Genomic DNA, 20885 nt, shown 5'->3' on the forward strand with positions numbered 1-20885 from the left:
ATTCGCATGAGGCCCGTTTGTCAGATAAAAAAATTGTATTTTGGAAATAAAAAGCAGTTTGTTATTTGGAGATTATTCATACAGTCTGATGCTGATGTCAATACTATAATCAGGATGTGGATGAGCTAAACGTTGCCAGGGATACGCATAGGAGGAGATGTTGTGCTGGAAGCTCCCCTCATCGAGAGTCACTGCCGTCGCTAAGCAACATGTCAAACACTTTACTTTCGTACAAATCAATTGCATACTGTGTGTTCAACTGTTGGAGGATGTTGGAAGTATTTCATGCTTTCATTGTGTTTAAAACTGCACATGCTGCAGCCGGCCCCGGTATCCTCTTTTTGTAAAACGTAATTATACTTTGGAGCGCTTCTACTGTGCCGCAATTTTGAACATGATCTAAATCAAAATGTACAATATGTGACGTCACTGCAACCAACATCAGAATCACCTTCTCTCGACTGATACCTGGTTTTCGATTCTCATCCCTTCTCACGTCAAGTTAATGTAAAACATTAATGTATAATTTGTTTCTCAGTAAAACACTTTGAAATGTTTTTTTTTTCTATTGAAATGTATTATATCATAGAAATATCTAACTAAAATGTTTCAAAACATAAAATACTAAGGTTTGTCTGCCACGGCCACAGCTGCATGCATAGAAGTAACATTTGCTTAATTAAGGGAGATATGAGTCAGCTGAGTTCTTCTCCACTCAGTTAATTTCAAGAGATAAAGGCAGCGAACACAAGCTCAAAACAAGGACCAGTCCCAGGCAGGAAAAGGCAATGCAATGAAACTCAAACTCAGTTTTATACAGTACAATGACGTGTCAACAAGATTACAGTGGTGGGTCAGATACAGTTGTTTTCCTGTCCCTAATACATACGTCACTGCTGCGTTGGACACAATCTAGTTAATATGACATAATTGGTCCTTGTCTCGAAGAGATACTCCATTGACGCACTTCATTATCAATAAAAAAAACAATGTTCTGAAGAGAATCATGCTCTGTATATGCCTGTCTGTGAATGCCTTATCTGCTGAATGATATTCCTGTCAGGTCTGGCTGTATCTAAAACATTGGGTCACAGCTGATATTTTATACATTTCTGTCTCCTTAAACTGGCACTTTGAAAAGTACTCATATCCCTCTCACAGGCGTCTCAGCCTCCACTGTGACTGATTGATTTTCCACCTCAAGAGCCGAAATCTGGTGTATTTTCTTGGAATTTAGATAGATCACAACAACTTTTTATATTTTAATTTTGAAAGTGCCCCCCATACAGTCATCACGTATATATTCAGACCCCTGGTTTAACACTTCCCCACAGTATAATACGGTGACAACCATGGTTTAATAATAAACATGGTGTGTTCACGGTATGTTACATTACTCACCCAAACACCTTCTACCACAGGCAATGTCCCCTACATGGCAGAAAATTATGTTGGAAGTTCTTCTAGCTTTCCTTCAATAATCTAGCCAGTCTGTCACCACTGTGGTTGTATCATGTTACCTTTATACTAATTATGTGACTTCTGATGGCAGTTGCTTGTGCAGGATATCATTTAGGGGGTTAAAAAGTAAAAGATGTGCTTAAAATAATTTTTTGAATTAAAAAAAAAGAAAATGAAAACATGTATAATCTTCTTTCCACAATCATGGATGTTTTAATCCATCAAAAATATATAAACGCAATACTTTAGAAGTGGGTTGAGCTTAAGATAAAGAGCATTTTCAACAAAGAAATGCGTGCTTTCACTATGAATACAGTTTTACTAAGTTTAAGGTGAAATTGTGACTAATTGTTAAGAAGCTCATAATGATTTTGTAAAGTTTTCTACAAGCTGAAGTTAACAGTTGAGTCCTTCTCTCTGTAACATCTACATGTTGGTCGAAGTCTGAGCAAACAACGCAGCCTGATCATGTGATTCAGACTCACATGTCGTGTCGCTCAGGGCAGTTTGTGTCCAGCTGCAGGGTTCAAAATGTCAGCGAAGCTCTGGGTACGATCCAGTCCTGCTGAGGAGAAACACTAAAGCTGCATACTTGTGCTGTCACTATAAGCCTGCATCGTGTCCGGTCCTGTCTGCTGTTAGCGTTTTTACGTGAAGTGTGTTGTGTAATTGGAAAATAGGAACTTTTTGTTTGTTTCTTTCATTTCAGTGCAAAAGCTGTGCTCATCTGCTGTTTGTCCTAAATTAGGTAAAAAGCCACAAACCCTCCCCAGGCTGTTGCACAATATGCTATCATAAAACTAGCACCATGTTGTAATGATGCATCACTAGATGCAAAAAGATATTTGAAGTGCTGGATCAGCACATGCAGCTTTTAAGCAGCCATTTGTAATATTTATGTGATCTTATAAATTGGAGGCTCAGAAGTTTTTGTTTTGTTTTGAGAGAAAAACACAAAATGTTCTGTGTGCAAAATAAACATGCGCATTTACTTCCTGGAGTGTCGTCCAGCTAACAATTAGTGCATCATGTTTACATTCAAAATGCAGGAAAAGATACTCATTTTTGTGAAATATTAATTAATTGGCTAAACTCAAGTGAGGACTGATAAATGTTCCCATAATGCAACATGAATGACCTTTAGGTGGTAACCAAATGAATGTAACAAAATAAATCTGCATCATTGTTTCTGTGGAAGTGATTCTTTAATGAAGGGATTTCTGGACACCTTTCGTAGTTTTCAGTATGTTTTATTGAACACGCACACGCATACGTACACAGTCACACAGACACTGTTAGTGTATCAAACATATAACACTGCACATGCAGAACTTGCTCACATGGTGACATGTTTGCCATGCTTGTAACTCTGCATGATCTGGCAAAGACATTGATTTAGAAACAGGCAAAATAATCGTGTTTGCATTGAGTATTGCTCCTCTCAGGCTAAACCGGTGTAATTCTATCAGCTATCATCTATTACAGGCATCTGACATGCACTTCCGCTTTAGCTGGTTCTTTTTGAATTATTGTTATTGTTATTGTATTACTCAGCGGGCATGTATTGATCCAGGTAGACCTTGATCTGGTCGATGGCTTCGCTCAAGCCGTTTCCGACATGGGGGCGCAGGTATTGTTCGTACAAACCGAGCAGAGATGCACGAGCTCTGTCCACCACTGGAGCTGCTTCTGCGCCCAGACCACTGCAGGAATAATAATAATTTTAAAAAAGTGTACTTGTTGAAACGTGTCGCCTAGAAAAACCTCTGTGTGCTGTTGTCAGCAAAAAATTAACAGATGCTTCTGATGTTTATCAAGAAATAATGGTTGAACTAAGCACAAACAAACAAACAAAAAAAAAAAACTAGACATCAAGACGTGCTTCAAATTGAAACTCTTAGAGACCACTGACCTTGCAACTTTGGCAACTGCTTGCAGTTCAGGTTTGTCTCTCAGAGACTCGATGAACTCCCTGGTGGTCTGTGCTTGCTCGGTCTGTCCAACGGTACCCTGCAGCTTGCCATAAGCATTGACCAGTCTCCTGTAGAAAGTAGCTTTCAGGCTCTCATACTTGTCGACAAGTTCCTGGCTTGGTGGAGGAACCTGACTCAGGCTCATGGAGACTAAAATAAAGCAAAAAGAGTTGAACTATTATTTGACAACGAATAAAAGACGTAAATCCCAAATTGTTCAAAGAAACGTTTCAATGTTTCTGTGTATAAATCTTGCAAAGCAACGTTTTCAGTATGCTACGGCAATATCAGGGAACGTCTGTAGTTTTACTTTTCATCTACTTCATGCATAATTATTCAGATGGAGTTTGCATGTTGCCTTACCCTGAAGAGCGAAGACAAGTGCGAGGACCAATTTTGTGTTCATCTCTGAAACAAGAAAGAGACAAAAAAAAAAAAAAAAAATACATGCAAACCTTTAAACAAATAAAATGATACAAATATATATTTTTTTCTGAAAAGTTTTGCTCACTTCTTTTGGGCAAAAGTGAAATATGCTTCAAAGAAATGAGAGTTATGCTCGTTAACAAGAGCTGAGCACCTACTGTGGTTGCTGGATGTACAGATCCAAGACGTGACAGTCTTCTCTGGAGGCGAGTTGCCTGTAAACCACAGCTCACATCTGGACGAGATGATATAGGGGGGACTGCAAACAAACGTCATCTGGTGATATTACACACACGCTTGTATCCGCTCATGCAAACACACACACACACACACACATACACACACACACACACACACACACACACACACTCAAAGGCATCCACCTACAAAGTCCAGTGTACATGGCCGTCCGGGGCGCATGTGGAATTGTGGTTGTGCAATGTTTCTGAGATGTACGTTTATCTGCATTCAGATGGTAAAATGCAAAGGGGGCGCTCCTGATACTGAAGAAATTGTTTCTTTAGAAAAAAAAAAGATGGTGCTTGGTGGGAAAAAAACAAGAAGAAATCTTTAAATTGGCCCATTACCTTCGGTGAAAGAAGATAATGCTGATTAGATCAGCATTTTCCAGTCAGCAAGTCTGTCAGTTCGGTAGTAAAAGTGGTCTGTCATTCCTGACCTGTCTGGACAAATTGTGTTAAACCCCAAGACTTCACCTTTGAGCCTGTAAATTTAAAACAAACACCTTGGAAGGTGATGTGTCTGTAATTACTTTTATTTATTTATTTTTTTTACCTTTTACCTCTTTGTGCATTCTTTCTAGCATTTGCATGACTGTCTGAGTAAGACTCAGTCACTCATCATCTATTAGCAAATAAATGGATTCCTTAAACCGTTTTGATGTTTTGATATCAAAACAGTTTAATAGAGCAGCTGTGTGCAGTCAATATCTTGCAGTAGGTAAGTTTTTTTTTGTTTTTTTTTAAATTTCAGTGGAATCTTGAAGCAACCAAAAGTAGGGGTTTTGTCACTTTCTGTGTTACAGGAACTCTCTAAGTTACTTCCCTGGCTGAGATTCAGTAACTCAAAGTTTCACTTCTCTCCATCAGTTATGCTTTTGAAGTCTGTGACTCTTCTTTAGACATCATCATGTTGTTGCATTGACATATTTTGAGTCCAAGTCATTTATGCTGAAATGAAATTACACAGAAGTGGACTTCTTTTTGCAGTCTGCACTTGCTTTTATTTTGGAGTAGAAGAAAAATTAATGAAATTGTACTGCTTGATTTTTTTATTTTTTATTTTGTTAAACTTGTGTATCATTTCCTTCTGCTTCACAATTATGTATCATTTAGGTCAAATAAAATCCCATGAAGTTGTTTAAATTCACCACTTTCTCCAATCTCCCACAATAGAGTTCACTTAAGAGGCAAAGTTGTTTTAATTAAGTTTTATTTGATTATGCCATCAGTCTTTACAGTCATCAAAAGTTGGGAAAACAGCAGGAAATTGAAAGTAAAGAAGTGAAAGTAAAAACTGATAATAAGGCAATTTGTTTTTCTAATTTTCAGGTGCTTGATGAGTAGGTGGTATGTCGTTATCAGCGGCTTTCTGAAACCTCTCCCACAACGAACTTCTTATTTTAGAGGCCCACTCAACATAGCCTCCAGCCACTGGTTGGATGTGGTCTTCATAATAAGCGCTAGCGAAGCCAAGCACGGTCTCTCCAATGGACTGGATTTTAGCTTTGGCTTGCCTGTACACAGATCAAAATTTAAATTTTTAAATGCACACAGAAATATAACAATAACGATTATTTAATTCTTTGTCAAAATTTAGCAAGAACCCCAAAGTATTAGTTTTTTTTTTTTTTTTCTCAAACACTTCTTCCATTTTTTTTTTCTATTTTAATCACACTCAGATAAAGAAATTGATACTGGACAAAGATGATTGAGTGAATATTAAAGACTACTTAAGTAAAAATTGAATTTATGCAAAGACAAAATCATTGCAAGCAACTTGGTTCTATGTAACACCCGCCACCCATTCTTAAATATAAGTCAGCTGTGATTAACTGGAGTTTTTGAGATCCTAGTTCAACTTCACCAGGCGCTTTTAGGCCTGATTACTATCAAACTTGTAGAATCAGAAAACCTCTTAACTACAACCTTGTATTTTTTACATCTTGATAAGTAGTGAGCAAGATCTAAAAAAACTCACTTCAAAAACAAACATACAGGAGAAAATAAAGCCACTGATTCTATCAATCCAGAAAGGGTGTCAAAGGGAGGGTCTTTATCCAGAAATAAAGGGGAAAAATCTTCTGAGGAGTGGGCAGCCCACCAAGATCACTCGAAGAGCACAAATAAGATTGATAAATGACTAAGGACACCACTATATCTGCCTCTATATGGCAACAGCAACAAAACAAAATTAACCCTTGGGATTGGCCTAGTCAAAGTCCAGAATTAAAGCCACCCATTTTTCAAAACTCTCCTCAATTAAAACACATTTTCAAAGATCGATAAGCCAAATATTCTTCCACTGTAACCTAAAAGGCTCGTGCTAGTGATCAGAAATTCTTGAAGGCAGTTTTTCAGGTCAAGGGTTATATAACCAGTTATTAGGTTTTAGATTTACTTTTCCACAATTGGCCCATTTTTGATTTGATTATTTTTACTTACTAAATTAATTTGTCATTTAAAATCTTTTTTTTTTGTTTCTGTGTGTGTGTGGGTGGGGGTGGGTGTGTGTGTGTGTGTGTACTTAGGTTATTCTGGTGTGATTTGTAAAATTAGTATATGGATCTGAAACATTTAAGAGTCACAAAAGAAGAAGAAATCTGTAACGAAATATATGATCTTTTCAAGCTACTGTGATTTCAACTGAACCACTCAAAAATAGGATTTATATTCTTCTGTGAGTTAAGTGCTCCAGGTTTCCTCCACAAATTAAAACAAGCAAAATCATCAATAAATCACCCAGCTCTGTCTGCCAGCCTCTCCAGTATTCCTCTGGAGTCTGGTTGCTCAGGGGCAGCTGTCTGTGCCGAAGTCGGGTTCCATGCTGCAGGTAAACAAAGTCAAGTGAAGTAAATCAACTCAAACTCAATGCCATAAATGAAAAACATTGATAATGAGAATTTTGTGTGATTTATTTTTTAAGTTGTACCTTGCAGGAGAAACAAGAGAAGAAAGCTTGTCTGAAGTCGCAAGTGCTGAAAGAAAAGGAGAAACACGTCCAGCGGTCAGTTTGTCTTCTGCTAAAACCATCAGAACGTCACAGTAACTTTTACTGACTGATTCAACAACAAAAGAAGTTTTTACATCTCAAGTTTTTACATTACTACGAACACAATTACAAAAAAAGAAGCAGTTTTTTACCATTTTTCCTGTCTTTCATCAACAGAAATTAAGCGAGTCAAATCTTATCAGGCTGCTGTATTTGATTTAGGTTGGTGCAAGAGTGCGAACATTGGTCCTTACCGCAAGATCATTGATCCTGCGCTTGTTTTCCTTTTTTTCTCTGCTTCAATATTTTATTGCCAAATCGGAGAGTGACAACAAGTAAAACCCACTCGCTGAACCTGTTCCAGTGAGTGGGCTTATTTTTCCAATCTGACTCCTACTGTTTGTTCCCTCATAAAAGCAAAGACTACAAACACGTGCAATGCAAAGACATTTGAAGTAGCTGCCAATTCTGGGGATTTAAAAAGCTTAAAACTCAAAATACTTTTGGAGCCGTCTAGTTTAATCTTTCAAGTATCACATTTTGTGTTAATTTAGTGTAGTTATATTACATTGCAGATTGTTGTGTCAGCAAAGATTTGCAAAATGCTTCTTTTGTAAAATCACGGGTTCTGAACTGCTGCCATCTTCTTTAGGGCCTGCGTTAGCTGTCGATGCGCCCTTTGGCTTGCATATCTCACCCCATTTGGCGAGTGCTGAAATGTGTACAAACCAGGCAAAGTCTCCAAAGAAGAGATACGTGTTTTAGTTAAGACGGGTACAAAAAGATCTTTAAGGGGTCAGAGTCCACCTCATATTGATTTGAGTTTTTGGTAGATACATGGGCTTTTCACCTCACTTGTTCTAAATGGAAGCAACTCTTCCTGAAATGTTATTTTCTAGTAGACCAGAATACTTAAAAATCTGGTTTCTCAGCCATCTAGCACAATTAAGAATTTTGAACCCTTTCACCTGGGACTCCATCATTAGGCCCAGCATCCCTTCAGATCAGGGAAGAGAGATGCTGGATAGAACTGGAAATTTTCAAACAAAAACCTTCAACGACGCAACAATAAAATCCCAAACATGTCACTTAAAAGCTTTTTCACCAAGCTGACTTAGCGACCTTAAAGAAACCGCAGTTGTGGAGGTCGGCGCCATGTGACAGAAACCTGTGGCCTTTGTGTAGAAGCGGCTGACCTCTGCCACTGTTTTCTTCAGCGAAAAAGATTTCATTGAACCTGGATAGCTGGTGAATTATTAACACATCATAAACAGTGACTTTATACCAGGGGCATTATGAAATGCCCAAAAAGCTACCATGTTGGCGTTTGCCCTTTGGTCCTGACAACCGACAGAAATAAACCGTTATCTATTAGATATGTTTGATATGAGAGGTGCTCAATATGGCAGTATGTTGTGCATTATTTATTGCTAGATTTGAAGCACAGAGGGGACCATCTTGGTGGTACATATTTTCAATTAAATTTAGACTTACACTTATAGCTGCAGCACACAGCTAGGCCTTAGTCTGAACCAGTGGCTTTCAGTCTTAAGGATCCAGTGGGTTTTGAGTATCTTTGTTCTCCAGCACACATGATTAAAATAACCTTCTCAGCATGCCATTAAGTACTGCATTAGTTTGCAGCAAGGAAACACCTGAAACATGCAGGACAGTGAATTTTGGTCTAAACTATTCAGTTGTAGCTTTGGCTGTATGATGAGGGTAGTTGCTGGAAGGCGACTCCTCCACCCAACCTGCTCCCCGATCCATCTGCCCATGATCTTTGAGTATGTTGCTGTCCTGCTGAAAAAATGCATTTCGTGGTGGGGATGATATACTCTGTATCGTTTTGCATGTAGTTGAAAAAAATGTAATCTGAATTTGCTTTTTTTCCAGTGGCCAATGGCAAAATGCAAATGGACATCAGAATGTCAGAATTAGAATATGGCTTTCTTTCACAAATTCAGAAACGCTGTCGTTCCTCCGGAGAATTCACACTGAGTGATTATCAACAAAATCTTCAGCTCTGAGAGAAAATATTTGGTCACTGTCTCTTATCATCCTATTAAGTGTTTTTTTATATATATATTTGTGTCCTTCTCTTCTTAAAACTACGTTTTTTAAAAACTAAATTCTTTAAATGTCTCCTTTCTTATTTATATTTCATTGCAGCAGTGCAGAAGCAACCAATCTGCTTATTTTAGTTCAAAGTGTCATTTGTCTGCTGACATTATCTGAACTTTTGTTATCAGCTCAGTTTGTTCTGTTTGCACTTGATCATTCAGTTAAATCTGAAGAAACAAAATCCACAAGGGGCCTTGTTGTTTTAGAAGTTCTCACTTTATTTGTACAGAAATATAATGATATAACAGAACATTTTATTCCATTCCATGTGTTTTATTGCACTTTTACACAGTTTTCCCAAAAAAAAGATCACAGACTAAAAATTGGCAGAAATAGGTTAGTTTCATCCATTTTGTTGAGCATCGTGACTTCAGCCTTGAGATGGTGTAGAAGCAAGTCATCTGTCAGTGTGGGCGTCGGGAACAGAGGGCAGGTCATTGACTGGCCATTTCATTTACCTTGTTCTGAAGCGCACGGAACTTCTCTGAGAACCAATTCCTGTGAAGGTTCAAAATGAAATTTGAGTCGTCCACTTAAAAAGAAAGAACTTACACGCATTTTATGTGTATCGGTCTACCTGGTGTTCTCTGCAAATTCACTGGTCGCAATGGTGTCAAAATGCGTCTTGGCTTTTTCAGCTACATTCTTGCCGAACTCTGTGATCTGATCCCCAAAGTTTGAGAACTTTTCTGCAAGTGAGTCATCCTGAGCCTCTGAAAGGCAGTGAAAACAACAATGACAATGAGAATCTTCATACAAGATGATAGCAGAAAGAAACATGCAAGACTTTTCTGAATGAAAACATTTAGAAGCACCTGTGTATGCGACAAGAGCCAGCAACAGCACGGCAGCTGCAAGATACAGTCTCATCTTGACTTCTTTTCCTAAGGATAGAAAGCAGAGAAATGCTATGAATTTGCATTAAATTGCAAGCACAGATGTTCTTTGAAAAACATTGAAATAGATTGTTTTTCTCCAGCAATCACATTATTTAATACACAATTAAAGTTTAGCTTTCAAAGAAGTGCAGAACTTTCCAAAAAATAAAAGGTTCATTATTTATTTTTTTTTCCTTACCTTCTTATTTACTTATTGTTTTTCAGCACAAAGTTACAAAAACGTAATTTTTTAAGTGATAAAGTGTAAAGCATACCTCTTTTCTGTCTCTGCGCAGAAAAAAAAAATGGTGTGTCTTGGATGGTCAGAGTGTCCCTGCTTTTTATAAGCCTTCCCCGTTTCAGGAGTGTTATGCAAAACACCAGATTTAGGTCAACACGTAGACGCGATGGCCTTGAAGAATCCCTGCCCATTTCATTGATCTGCACTCATATAACTGCATTAAAAAAGCTCACAGGCGAAACAGGCCTACTGTAAATAAAATGTTGCACAACTGGCGCATTTTGTTGAAATGGTGAGCTTAATTCACAAATAATGTCTTGTGATTACAGGGAAAACTAGAAGAAAAGGGAGTGAAATTTTCATCTGATCCATCAGCAAAAACATGGTTTGAACAGATAAGCAGGGAGGTGATGTAGACGGACAGAGTTCACTGCTGACAGAAAAACAGACATGAGCTATGTGTAAGCTACTTTGGACCTGGATAGTTGCCCACAGTTAACTCTGTGTCAAAAAAAAACTCCACGTAATAACTTGACAAGAGTGTGTTGAAAGGCAACTGGACTTTAATAGTTTTTTTGTCTTATATTACAAGATGTCACTGTTTGTGTCTTTTATGCACCCATGCTGACTCTAAGAGTGATTCTTTTTAATATCAGAGATTGTTTAAATACACAGCTCAATTTAAGAAGACATGGGTCCCTGTGATAGAGCTAACCTTGGTGCTCTACACAGAAATGTTTGTTTTACACATGCAGATTGCAATCAACTCAAAGTTAAGTATAAACTCAGAGGTTCTAAGGCGATGTCCAAGTAAAAATAGTTATTTTGAAACTAACCTAGTATTTGTCCTTTTATTACAAACCTCCAAACATCTAGAAAGGCTGGTAGTCATGCAAAAAACGTTGCAGTTGCTGTGGTAGACCTGTGTGTGGTGACATCAGGCAATAAAAACTGAACTGCACCATAAACAAAGGAGACCAGAATTCATTTAGTGCTTGCTTTTGGCGCATCTGGCAATTTTGTGATCAATCGTTAGGCTTCTGTTGGTGAAATTATTCTTTCCAAGTAGCATCTATACAAAAATTCAGCAAATTAAACTGTATCAGATGTACAGATCGCATGGAATAATAATAGTATACAGCTAAATAAAATTACTTGTGATGTTTGGGTATTTTCTGTGGCCATTTATCTCCATAATTTATGAAAATGCTTAATTTAGTATATGAAACAAATTTTGTCTCATAGATATGAAGTTGGAAGTGTCTAAATTGTTACGTATATCTATGAAATGGGCTTATAAATATGTGAAGGGGCAAGATGACCCAGAACCCATTTTTTGTTGCTTTATTAGTTTTTCATTTGCCTCTTGAATTAGAAATGTCATTGCAACAGTCTGGTTCGTGCACACCTTCCTTTTTTAAGAAAAAGGAAATGACCAAGACAGAACCACATGCAGCTTAGTCTTCCTGTCAGCTTGTGACGGCAAAGAGACGCACAGTCGACGCACTGCAGTAACCCACAATTAAAGCTTTTTATTATACATGGCGAATCAAATGCACAATCTTGACTTCAGCGACAATGGTCATTCTATTGCTAATCACTGCCACCAGCCAGTCCTTTTGTTATGATGAAAAGCCCACAATTTAGGCTTTGACATTACGATTAGGGTCCTGAAACCCCAAATTCTCGACTTTTGTTCAGAAGAGGCCAATTAGGTGGAAGTATGAATCCTGAGCTTGCGTGCATTCGAGCACCTCTTGAATAATTGTAGGAGGCATCGGGTGTTAAGGAGGATGTCTACTGTGCTTCTAATTTGCAATAATGAGCTTAAGAAAGGCCTGTTTTTGTGTTTTGCCCAGGCCCCCGTGGAGGCCATTGTTGTGTGCCAGCCCTAAAGAGCACTGAAAAACGAAGTGAAGAAAGAGATTTCAAAAGGAGGCAAAAGCACCACGGGGATGTTTTAGGAGAGGTTACTAGCAGTCATGGGCTAGTTACCACCTGCTTTTTTTTTTTTTTTGCTGTTTTCTTTTCCAGATTGTTGCTGGGCAGTTCTCAAAGTGCAGACACCCTATAGGAACAGACTGAGCAGAAGTGCTGAACAAGCAGACTAATTGTGGTTTTCCTGTTTTTTACCTTTCATGAGTAATCCTCAAAACAACTGGCAGCTTACTCTAGGAGTTTCACTCTATCTGCCAGAAAATGAACACAGCTTCCCTAAAGAGAGTGATTTCATGAGTGATAAACAGCTGCTCATTGTGTTAGTCATTCTTTCACTTTGAACAAAGTGCCCCTTCACACAGAAAGAAACTGTAAACATGTTTTTCATGATCTTGTGAAATGATTTTTCTTAGAAAAAAATCCACTTTTTCTAAATCTGCCCACAGTTTGTAGTGTTATATCAGCAGTTCCCCTTATTAATTTTGATACAGTACAAATACAAATTGCTCATGTGTAACAGCACACAGAACCTCTTGGAGTTCTGAACTTCAAAAGTTCTGTGTCCTATTCACAAAAGCATCCTGCAAAAGTATTCTGAACCTTGAAACTTTTCACACTTTGTCAATGTCAATAATATTTCCGGGGAGTATTTTTACCTGATACACAAAAAGCAGTGCATTATTGCAAAGCAGAAGATAACTGGTTTCAAAACTTTTGATAAAAATATAAAAAAATGATAAATCAATTTAGATTTTTTAAGAACAACCTTTTGTTGTAAATAAAAGCAATCTTGCAATCTATGCAGACTGATCCCAGTCATATTGGATACACCATCAATTTTTAGGTCACAGAATCTCAATTGAAATTGGGTCTGACACATTCTAATATCTGGATATGATTTGATCTGAACCATTCCACCTGTCGCTGTCGCTGCCTGTCCCGGGTCACTGTCCATCTGGACAGTGACCCTGTGCCCTGTTTCACGTCTTTCACAACCTCTAACACATATTTTAGTTGCCCTGCATTTAACTCCCTCCATGTCCCCATTATTTCTGACCAGTTTCGATGTCCCTCATAAAGAAAGGAGCCTCTGTCACACTGCCACTAAGATGGTTCACTTTGGAGTGTTTAAGATGATGGTTTTAGTTTTCCTCCACACATCAGATGTTGTGTTTGAACCTAAAGGTTTAAATGTGCCCCTTTTGACCAAAGTACCTCCTTCCCCATGTTTGTTTTAGCTTTTTGCAACATTTCAACAGTCTCACCACTCTTGCACAATAAGCTGGAAATCATGTTGAGAGAGCCTCCAACCTAAACCAGAGACCTCTGGCCCTACTGCAGAGTTATCAATGCTCTGATTTATGATATTCTTGCCTACCTTCTCATTTTAGGTTGAAGGCCAAGTCTTGGTAGGTATGAGGTTGTGCAATTCACTTTCCATTTCGCAATAATGGATTGACTAATTCTATATGAAAGGTTCAAAGTTGATATTTGATATTGCAGAAAGGAATCTGCAATATCCCAAACTATTGGGATATTGTCCAGATTTTTAAAGTGTGTGTAATAGCTGACCTGCAAATAGATTCTTCCACCAGATCTTGTCTTGTGTTGCAGTGGTACCATACTTTTTTGGGTGATAGATGCTCTGTGAGATGTCCAGTGCTTAGGATTATTACTGTTTTACAAATTCCTCAACAACTTTATCCTTGACTTATTTGATATGTTCTTTGGTCTCTGGGGCCTTCACAGAACAGATTTAGGGTGGATTCACACCAGCCGTGTTTAGTCTGCTTTAATTTAACTCCAGTTTGTTTGCCTTGAATTTCTCGTTCATTTGGCGAGGTGTGATTGATCTATCAAACTCAGATGCAGCTCAAAAAAGCTGACTGTGGTATGCCTACCTCTTGGTTGAAGTGATTTGAATGCATGTGAATGCTAAGGGGACCAGAGACCACTTCAAAAGCACTAAGTGGATGAAAGTGGACAGAGTTCTGGGTAAATACAACCAAAACAAGTCTAGCGCACAGGTGTCAAACTCCAGTCCTCAAGGGCCACTGTCCTGCAGTTTTTAGATGTGCCACTGGTACAAAACACTGGAATGATATTCTTCCATTTAATTACCTCCTTCTTGTGTAGATAAGTTCTCCAACGCCTTGCTAATAACCTAATTATTCTATTCCGGTGTGGTGAAGCAGAAGCACATCTAAAAATTGCAGGACAGCGGCTCTTGAGGACTGGAGTTTGAGACCTCTGGTCTAGAGCTGGCAGAAGAAATGGACCATGGTCTTTTACCAACTACAAAAGAGAAATGTTATAATCGCTATTTTCTGACGCTATTTAATATTTTATTTTGCATTTCGTGAAGAAGAAAGTTTAGCTCATTGTCTTCTTCAGAGGTTTTCGTCTCACTACCTTCAGTGGTTCTCGGTACAACGCCGCCACAAGCAAAGGCAGAGGGTTCAGTTCGTTCGACGGTGCAGTGTAAAGGTGAACGGCACCAGCTGAAAATGAAACAAATGTTTTTGGCTCTCAATCTTGTCCTAATAGTTTTCACACTTAATAGTGTACCTGACTATCTGGTGTGAAAACATCCTGGTTATATTACACACAGACAAACTGTTTAGTATTTGAACAACTTTGAAAACAGCTTTGAAAAGGAACTCGTTTTTTTTTTATTTTTTATTATTATTATTTTCTAAGGAGTGTCATAATAAAAGAGTCCAAATATATGCAAAAAAAAATGAAAACTGTCTGCCAGACAATGTAAATTCCCACTCTGGATATTTTAAGGCAATTTGTTGGAACCATGTTTGGAAATTTATGCAAAAGTCAGACACAATGCATTCATTTCAGTCTTGTAAATCAAGTATTTCCCTTTCATGAAGTCTCATTTTCACATTTTTTTTTCATGAGGCATATAGTTTATCTAACTCTCCAACTAAGAAAACACAGCTGCAAGTTTGTGCAGCACGGATCCGTACACAGGGGGGTCAGAGGACGGATGTTGGTCAGTGAAGGGGGTGAATGGTGTCCCCTACTGGCCTCTGCTCTGAACTTCAAAGGAAAAGCCCTGCTGAGTTTGACAGACATAAAGAAGTTCTCAAACTCAGCAGGTTCAAATGCTTATTTTGATGTTATATGCATTCAGCACAGCAGAAACCAATGAAAAGGCTTGAATATGTGCCAAGACTTTCTCAACACATCCTCTTATGTAACAAATGATCATGTTCAGGCACAGAAACTTAACGGAAATGTGAAATGGCATGACATGCAGCCATCGATCTCATCCCAAAAATAAATGAGAGCATGCATGAGGTCTGTGTGTTTGTTGATCTGAGTGGCACATCTGTTCAAACCTGCATAAGTGCAGATAAAGCTGGAACTGGTATAATGTCACTGTAAATGGCACAGCTTGTTCCCAAACACCTGCTGGGAAGGAATCTGAAAGCAAATATGAACAAGTCTGAACTGGACACCAAAAAGGTGGGCTTGAGGATGCAGGGGTGGCACTTAGTGCAAATACAGTTGATTTGTGATTAGAAACAGCGGAGAAGAAAAGCCTTCATTTTGGGCTTTATTCTTGTATTTTATGTGAAGATGGCAATAGATATCTTGTATCATTTTCTCATGCTGCAAATGTTGAGCAAGAGGTTGGCTAAGATATGGTAGTTCATTTTATGGAAGGTCCTTATTAAACTCTGAAATGAAACACTCACCCAGAAAAAAGTCTTTGTTTGATTGTGTTAAAGTTAATTCAGTCACCACAAACTGAGAAGCAACAGTTGAGGTTGCTTCGTTTTATAGTCAAAATACTTTGAAAGTGAAAAGGTCATTTAAGACCCCTCTGAAGTGAGAGTGTAACTGGATCTATGTCATTTTAAATAATGCATCAGTCTTGAATGTTTAATGAGAGAAACAAGCCATGCAAGTGAAAACATCTTTTCTGAATTCTTTATTCACTCAGACTTGGAGGTTACACTGACAGAGAGCAGCATTGTGGGCTTACATCATGAAAAAATAACAAAGAATGCTTTCGTAGAAAGTTGTTGCAAAAAGACTGTCAGCTATGCATGAAGTCAGTTTATTGTCCACTCTTCTATGAAGTACAGCAATAACTAACAGACAATACAGAGTTAGATTTTAGCAGTTCTGCCCATGTGCAAAGGAATTAGCAGATGCCTTGCTGTATATGAATCCATCATTTATTCAGTGCATTTATTGAAATGAAAGACAGTTGTGTGTAAAAAAAAAAAAAAAAAAACTTTGAATGCAAAACTAATGAGGATAAACACTAGTAAAGTAGAAAAAGTAACACATAAAAAAAATTGCTCTTTTCTGGAAGATATACTCTTGGTGACTGAGATACTTGCATAAAGGGAGTGTAAAGAAAATAAAGAAAGGAGATGGTCTACCTTCCCTCTGTTTAAACCCCTCTATCCTGAACATAAGAGCAAAAGAAATATACATCATCAGTAACTTCCATCTTCATTCCTTCCTCTGATACCACCAATCATTTAGAACCTCAATAACCACTTTTCTTTATTCAGTGGCGGTCTCCTTGACCTTCTGCATGACATTCTCAAGGTGCTCGCGGACCTGAGTGGCGTACGGGGAGAGCAGCTCCGTTAGCTCCTCCAGCTTGCTGTCCATGGAGGTGCTCAGCTCCTTCATGCTGCTTTCCAGCTGGGTCTTGATGGTCTGAGCCTGGGTCTCCAGGATGGTGGAGATGTCCCTCAGCTTCTGAGCGGCGCTCTCTCTGGCCTGCTCCACGTAGGGCTCAACGCTCTCCTTCACGGTGTCTAGGTTCTGGTTGGTGCGGGACTGGATCTCACTCATGTAGGTGGTCACAGTGCTTAGGGAGAGAAAGAAAAGAGGGGAACGTTTAGGTTACGTGCGAGTGAAAGCTTTATTCAGACAGATTCTCGAAACCCAACTTACTCTTTGATGTCTTCAGTGTCTTTGGTCAGGCGCTTCCTCAGCTTTGTTGTGTAGGCGGTGATGCGGTCGCGGACGTCACCTGTGTTCTCCTCAACCATGGTCTGGAGCTCGTTCAGGTACTCAGTGCTGCGCTCCTTGGCATCTGTCATGTCTTTCTGCAGTCTGTTAGCCAGAAGCTGGAGATCCTCAGGGATCTGGCCTGGGGAACCTGCGGTGTAGGTGGCCAGCCTGCTATGGATGCCGTCTCTGTATGTTGTAAGCTCACTCATGGTCTCAGTGATGAGAGTTCTGGAGAAATCAGACCAAACATCAGAATACTGTGGTCCCAATGGCAGAAAGGAACATGCAATCAGAAGACATCACTCACTCCAAGTTCTTGCTGAGCTCAGGGACTTTGAGGTTCGCCAGGACTCCATCGGCTTGTTGGTTCAGGTCTATGATGTACTGCAGGAATCGTTCCACACTGTTCTCCACGCGGGTCATGGAGGTCTCAGCCTGTCGCACAACACGGCCATTGCAGCCTACAGTGGATATAAACACAAAGCATTAATTATTAGAAGAAAAAAAATTGCATCGTGTGCTATCTGGCAAAGCAACACAAAACCTACCAGTGATGACTGCCAGAGCGAGGATCAGAGCTACAGCCTTCATGGTTGCTGAACAGAAAGATACACCTGGAATATAAACAAAAAAAGCAAAAAAAAAAAGTCAGAAATTGCAAAAAAAGCAGCAGCTAAATTCAACAATTCAGAATCAGATCAAGGCGAACAGCCTTTTAAGTTTTTTTTTTTGTTTTAGTTAGTTTAATTTATTTCTTCCTTGCATCACTCACCTGAGAGGTTGAGCTTCCTTCGTGCTCCCAGGATTGTGGCGGAGGGTTTTTATAGTCCCAGGGTGCCGCTGCTGTTCCGCGTGGAACGGGTGGGGTGAAAGAAGGAGGAGGAGGAGGAGGAGGAGGATGGGGGGGGGGTTGATGGGGTGAGTGATTGCTCACGCTCTCGCTCGCGCGTGCGTTCATGGCGTGATGGTGATTTGTCTGCACAGATCCGCCTGTCCTTGCACGCAACGTGCCACCAGCGACACCGCGTCCGAAGTTCTCAGCAGTTTGCATGGCTGGTTAGAGGCGCTGACCGCGCTGCGTGGCTCTGACACGAAAGCAACAAGGTGAAAGTTAAAACCTGCAGCGGGGTCATTCATTCATTCTGCAGCGGGATTTTCAACGTCGCATTTTGTCCTCATAAAATTGACAAGACGTTAATTCATCAGATTAGAGTACATCGAGAGATACTGTATTAATCCCAGAAGGTAGATTATTTTGTTACAGTAACTTAAAACACGAACGATTGTAAAGGTTTAGACTTCAGGGGCGCAACCAGAGCTGGATACAGGGGGCAAATCCCCCAGGCTGTGTCCAGAAAGTGCCAGCGCTTTTTGTTGTATTTAGTATTTTTGGGAAAATAGGAATAAACACAAGTTAGAGTAATGAAATAGACATTTGAAATTCATTGTCTAAGAGTAGTAAATCAAACAGCAAACAAACATTTGTGTATAATTACTTACATATTTACAGCTGAAGTGAAATGTGCAGTGAATCATTCAGTCAAATTAATCTAATGTAATTGTTATGTGAAATGTAAAAAACATGAGAAGCTGGAAAAATAATTAAGATACACCTTTTTGGCATTCATGAGCTGAAAAAAACAGTGATCTAAGTCAGAAGAAATGTCAGGTTTTTTTTTTTTTCTTGTTTTGCACAAACATGATTTATAGTTTTTATATTTGTATGTCTCTACATTTTACACAGAAAGTCAATCTGAATGCTTTCTTTGCTGCTCTTTTTTGCTGGTTTGTGTTAACTGGGTTTTCTTACTCTGATTGTTGACAAATCAGTTCTCAACCAAAAGCATCATCTAACACCAGGATGTAAAGCAGCTTTTCACATCCACATTTTAATTCAAATGACCTGCATTAGCATTTATCGCCACAAAGAGATTACCCAACCATCTCCATCACAAATAGCTCCCTTTTTATGCCAGTCTCATGTTTCCAACAGTAGATATGTGATTCTCAAACAAATAAGACGTCCTGATGGCATGATGTGCATGTGTAGGCTTGTGGGATGGAAATCCCATGGTACAAAAAAAGGATTAGAATCAGGGAACATTAAGTGTGGATGTCATGGAATAAAATAGATGCTACGAAATCGGCTTTACGTCAAAGAGTGTAAAAGAAAAGTATATTGCAAAGTGAATAGAGGTTTATGGTTAAAGAAAGTACTTATTACAACTTGCTAAGCAGTAAATATTTGTGTTGCTGCACAAATGTGTCATGGACTGTGTTGCTACTTTGATTATAGTCATGATTCATCTTTCAGTCAGACAAGTATATTATTTTACCGCTCTAATTAGAGCCTTACAACATTGTTGTTGCTTTTGCTGCCAGATACAAGTGGAACAAGAAAAGACTCAAAATCCATAAACAAGAATTAAATCTTTAATGCATAGCTGAAGTGATCTGTTGAACATTTTGAAAGAGAAACCAAGTTAATGTGTGGTGCTTTGCAGTCATAACTTCATAATCAGAGAAGCAATGCATGGTTTTGGGTTTGTGGAACCCAGACTGGCTATGTGGCCACCTTTAAACATCTTTGCCCTTTAGAACTTGACCGCTTTGTTGTTAGATTTTTAAGTTTCTGTTTAGTGTTGAAAATGTGCAGGTAATTGGTGCGAGGCCACGATAACAGGACCGTGTGATAACTGAGTGACGTCACTTTAACTATCCAGTGATTGGTGAAGTGTAATAAATTGCCTGGCTGTATTCTAATGAGAAAACTTATTTACTTTCCTCGAAATGTGATAACAGCAAACATACCTAAAGCCCTTTGATCCTAATGTTCCAACACAATAATGACTAATGAGGGTTTGGAATGAGGAGTTGTGTCACACAGAAATCATGACGATAACCAGCCTATTCCAGAAAGGGAACGCATTGAAAAATCTTGTTTTTAATCTCTTTGGAACACATTAAATGTGGTAACAGTAGCACCAGAAAAAGATGTTTTCTGAGAAAAGTTCTTACAGTCAAAACCTGCTTCAACACACAAAAAAAATCAAATAAATTTGGTGCCTGTATTGTGCAGATGGAATGTGTTACCTCTAGCACACAACACACAAAGAAGTCAGAGTTTACTCAGGCAGATCATTTAGGGTTGAGTGCTCAGTTTTTGTTTTTCAGGGGCATTCGGGACAAAAGGCAGTACAGAAAGGGAAGTGAAAGGGACAGATTCAAGAAGACATATGAGGTAATACAGTGAAAATCTGACAGAGTCATCCAATCTGCAGATGCTTCTTCTTTTGCTCCACGAAAACACCAAACGTCTGATGTCAGGGGTCGGCAGGCAGAGCACTGAACGAACGTAACCCCAATGAATGTGTTTTTTGGCTGATGGGGCTTTAGTTACTGAACAAAAGGCAACTTGTTTGGATGTGTCAGTAAGGTTATCATAGGTTAATTAGAAGAACATGTTCACGTTAATGTAGATAAACATGTTTTGATTTCTGCACAGGAAGCTGCACATTGTCAAAGTCTCCTTTATGCGTTTGCTTTGTTTGATATGGCAAAAATGAACTCAAAAAACTTCTTACCATCGGATTCTGACTCAGAGGTATCAGCTGA

General features: G+C 38.9%; 3 protein-coding genes across 5 annotated transcripts; all 3 read right to left on the reverse strand.

Annotated features, from left to right (window-relative positions):
- Window positions 1-2695: 2695 nt before the first annotated feature.
- LOC106938464 (uncharacterized) lies at window positions 2696-15249 on the reverse strand. Of its 3 annotated transcripts, none has more exons than XM_015020525.1 (5): window positions 15244-15249; window positions 4019-4136; window positions 3798-3842; window positions 3374-3584; window positions 2696-3164 (listed from the first exon to the last, which is right to left on the reverse strand). In XM_015020525.1, exons 2-5 carry the CDS (start codon window positions 4134-4136, stop codon window positions 3008-3010), a joined length of 531 nt encoding a protein of 176 aa, XP_014876011.1. In that variant the 5' UTR covers window positions 15244-15249; the 3' UTR covers window positions 2696-3007. The 3 variants fall into 3 exon arrangements, with proteins under 3 accessions (XP_014876011.1, XP_014876009.1, XP_014876010.1); XM_015020523.1 differs by lacking the exon at window positions 15244-15249 and adding an exon at window positions 4248-4278 and having other exon boundaries at window positions 3946-4119; XM_015020524.1 differs by lacking the exon at window positions 15244-15249 and having other exon boundaries at window positions 4019-4151.
- On the reverse strand, window positions 9410-10452 carry apoc1 (apolipoprotein C-I). The gene is made up of 4 exons (XM_015020526.1): window positions 10369-10452; window positions 10031-10099; window positions 9793-9928; window positions 9410-9713 (listed from the first exon to the last, which is right to left on the reverse strand). Exons 2-4 carry the CDS (start codon window positions 10083-10085, stop codon window positions 9650-9652), a joined length of 255 nt encoding a protein of 84 aa, XP_014876012.1. The 5' UTR covers window positions 10086-10099; window positions 10369-10452; the 3' UTR covers window positions 9410-9649.
- Window positions 15250-16207: 958 nt separating the features above from the next.
- On the reverse strand, window positions 16208-18133 carry apoeb (apolipoprotein Eb). The gene is made up of 5 exons (XM_015020522.1): window positions 18043-18133; window positions 17819-17884; window positions 17578-17731; window positions 17211-17498; window positions 16208-17124 (listed from the first exon to the last, which is right to left on the reverse strand). Exons 2-5 carry the CDS (start codon window positions 17859-17861, stop codon window positions 16812-16814), a joined length of 798 nt encoding a protein of 265 aa, XP_014876008.1. The 5' UTR covers window positions 17862-17884; window positions 18043-18133; the 3' UTR covers window positions 16208-16811.
- Window positions 18134-20885: the final 2752 nt, after the last annotated feature.

Source organism: Poecilia latipinna, unplaced genomic scaffold (assembly GCF_001443285.1).
Source record: "Poecilia latipinna isolate Pla-1442-1.1 unplaced genomic scaffold, P_latipinna-1.0 Scaffold2600, whole genome shotgun sequence".
In the NCBI taxonomy this organism is placed as follows: domain Eukaryota; kingdom Metazoa; phylum Chordata; class Actinopteri; order Cyprinodontiformes; family Poeciliidae; genus Poecilia; species Poecilia latipinna.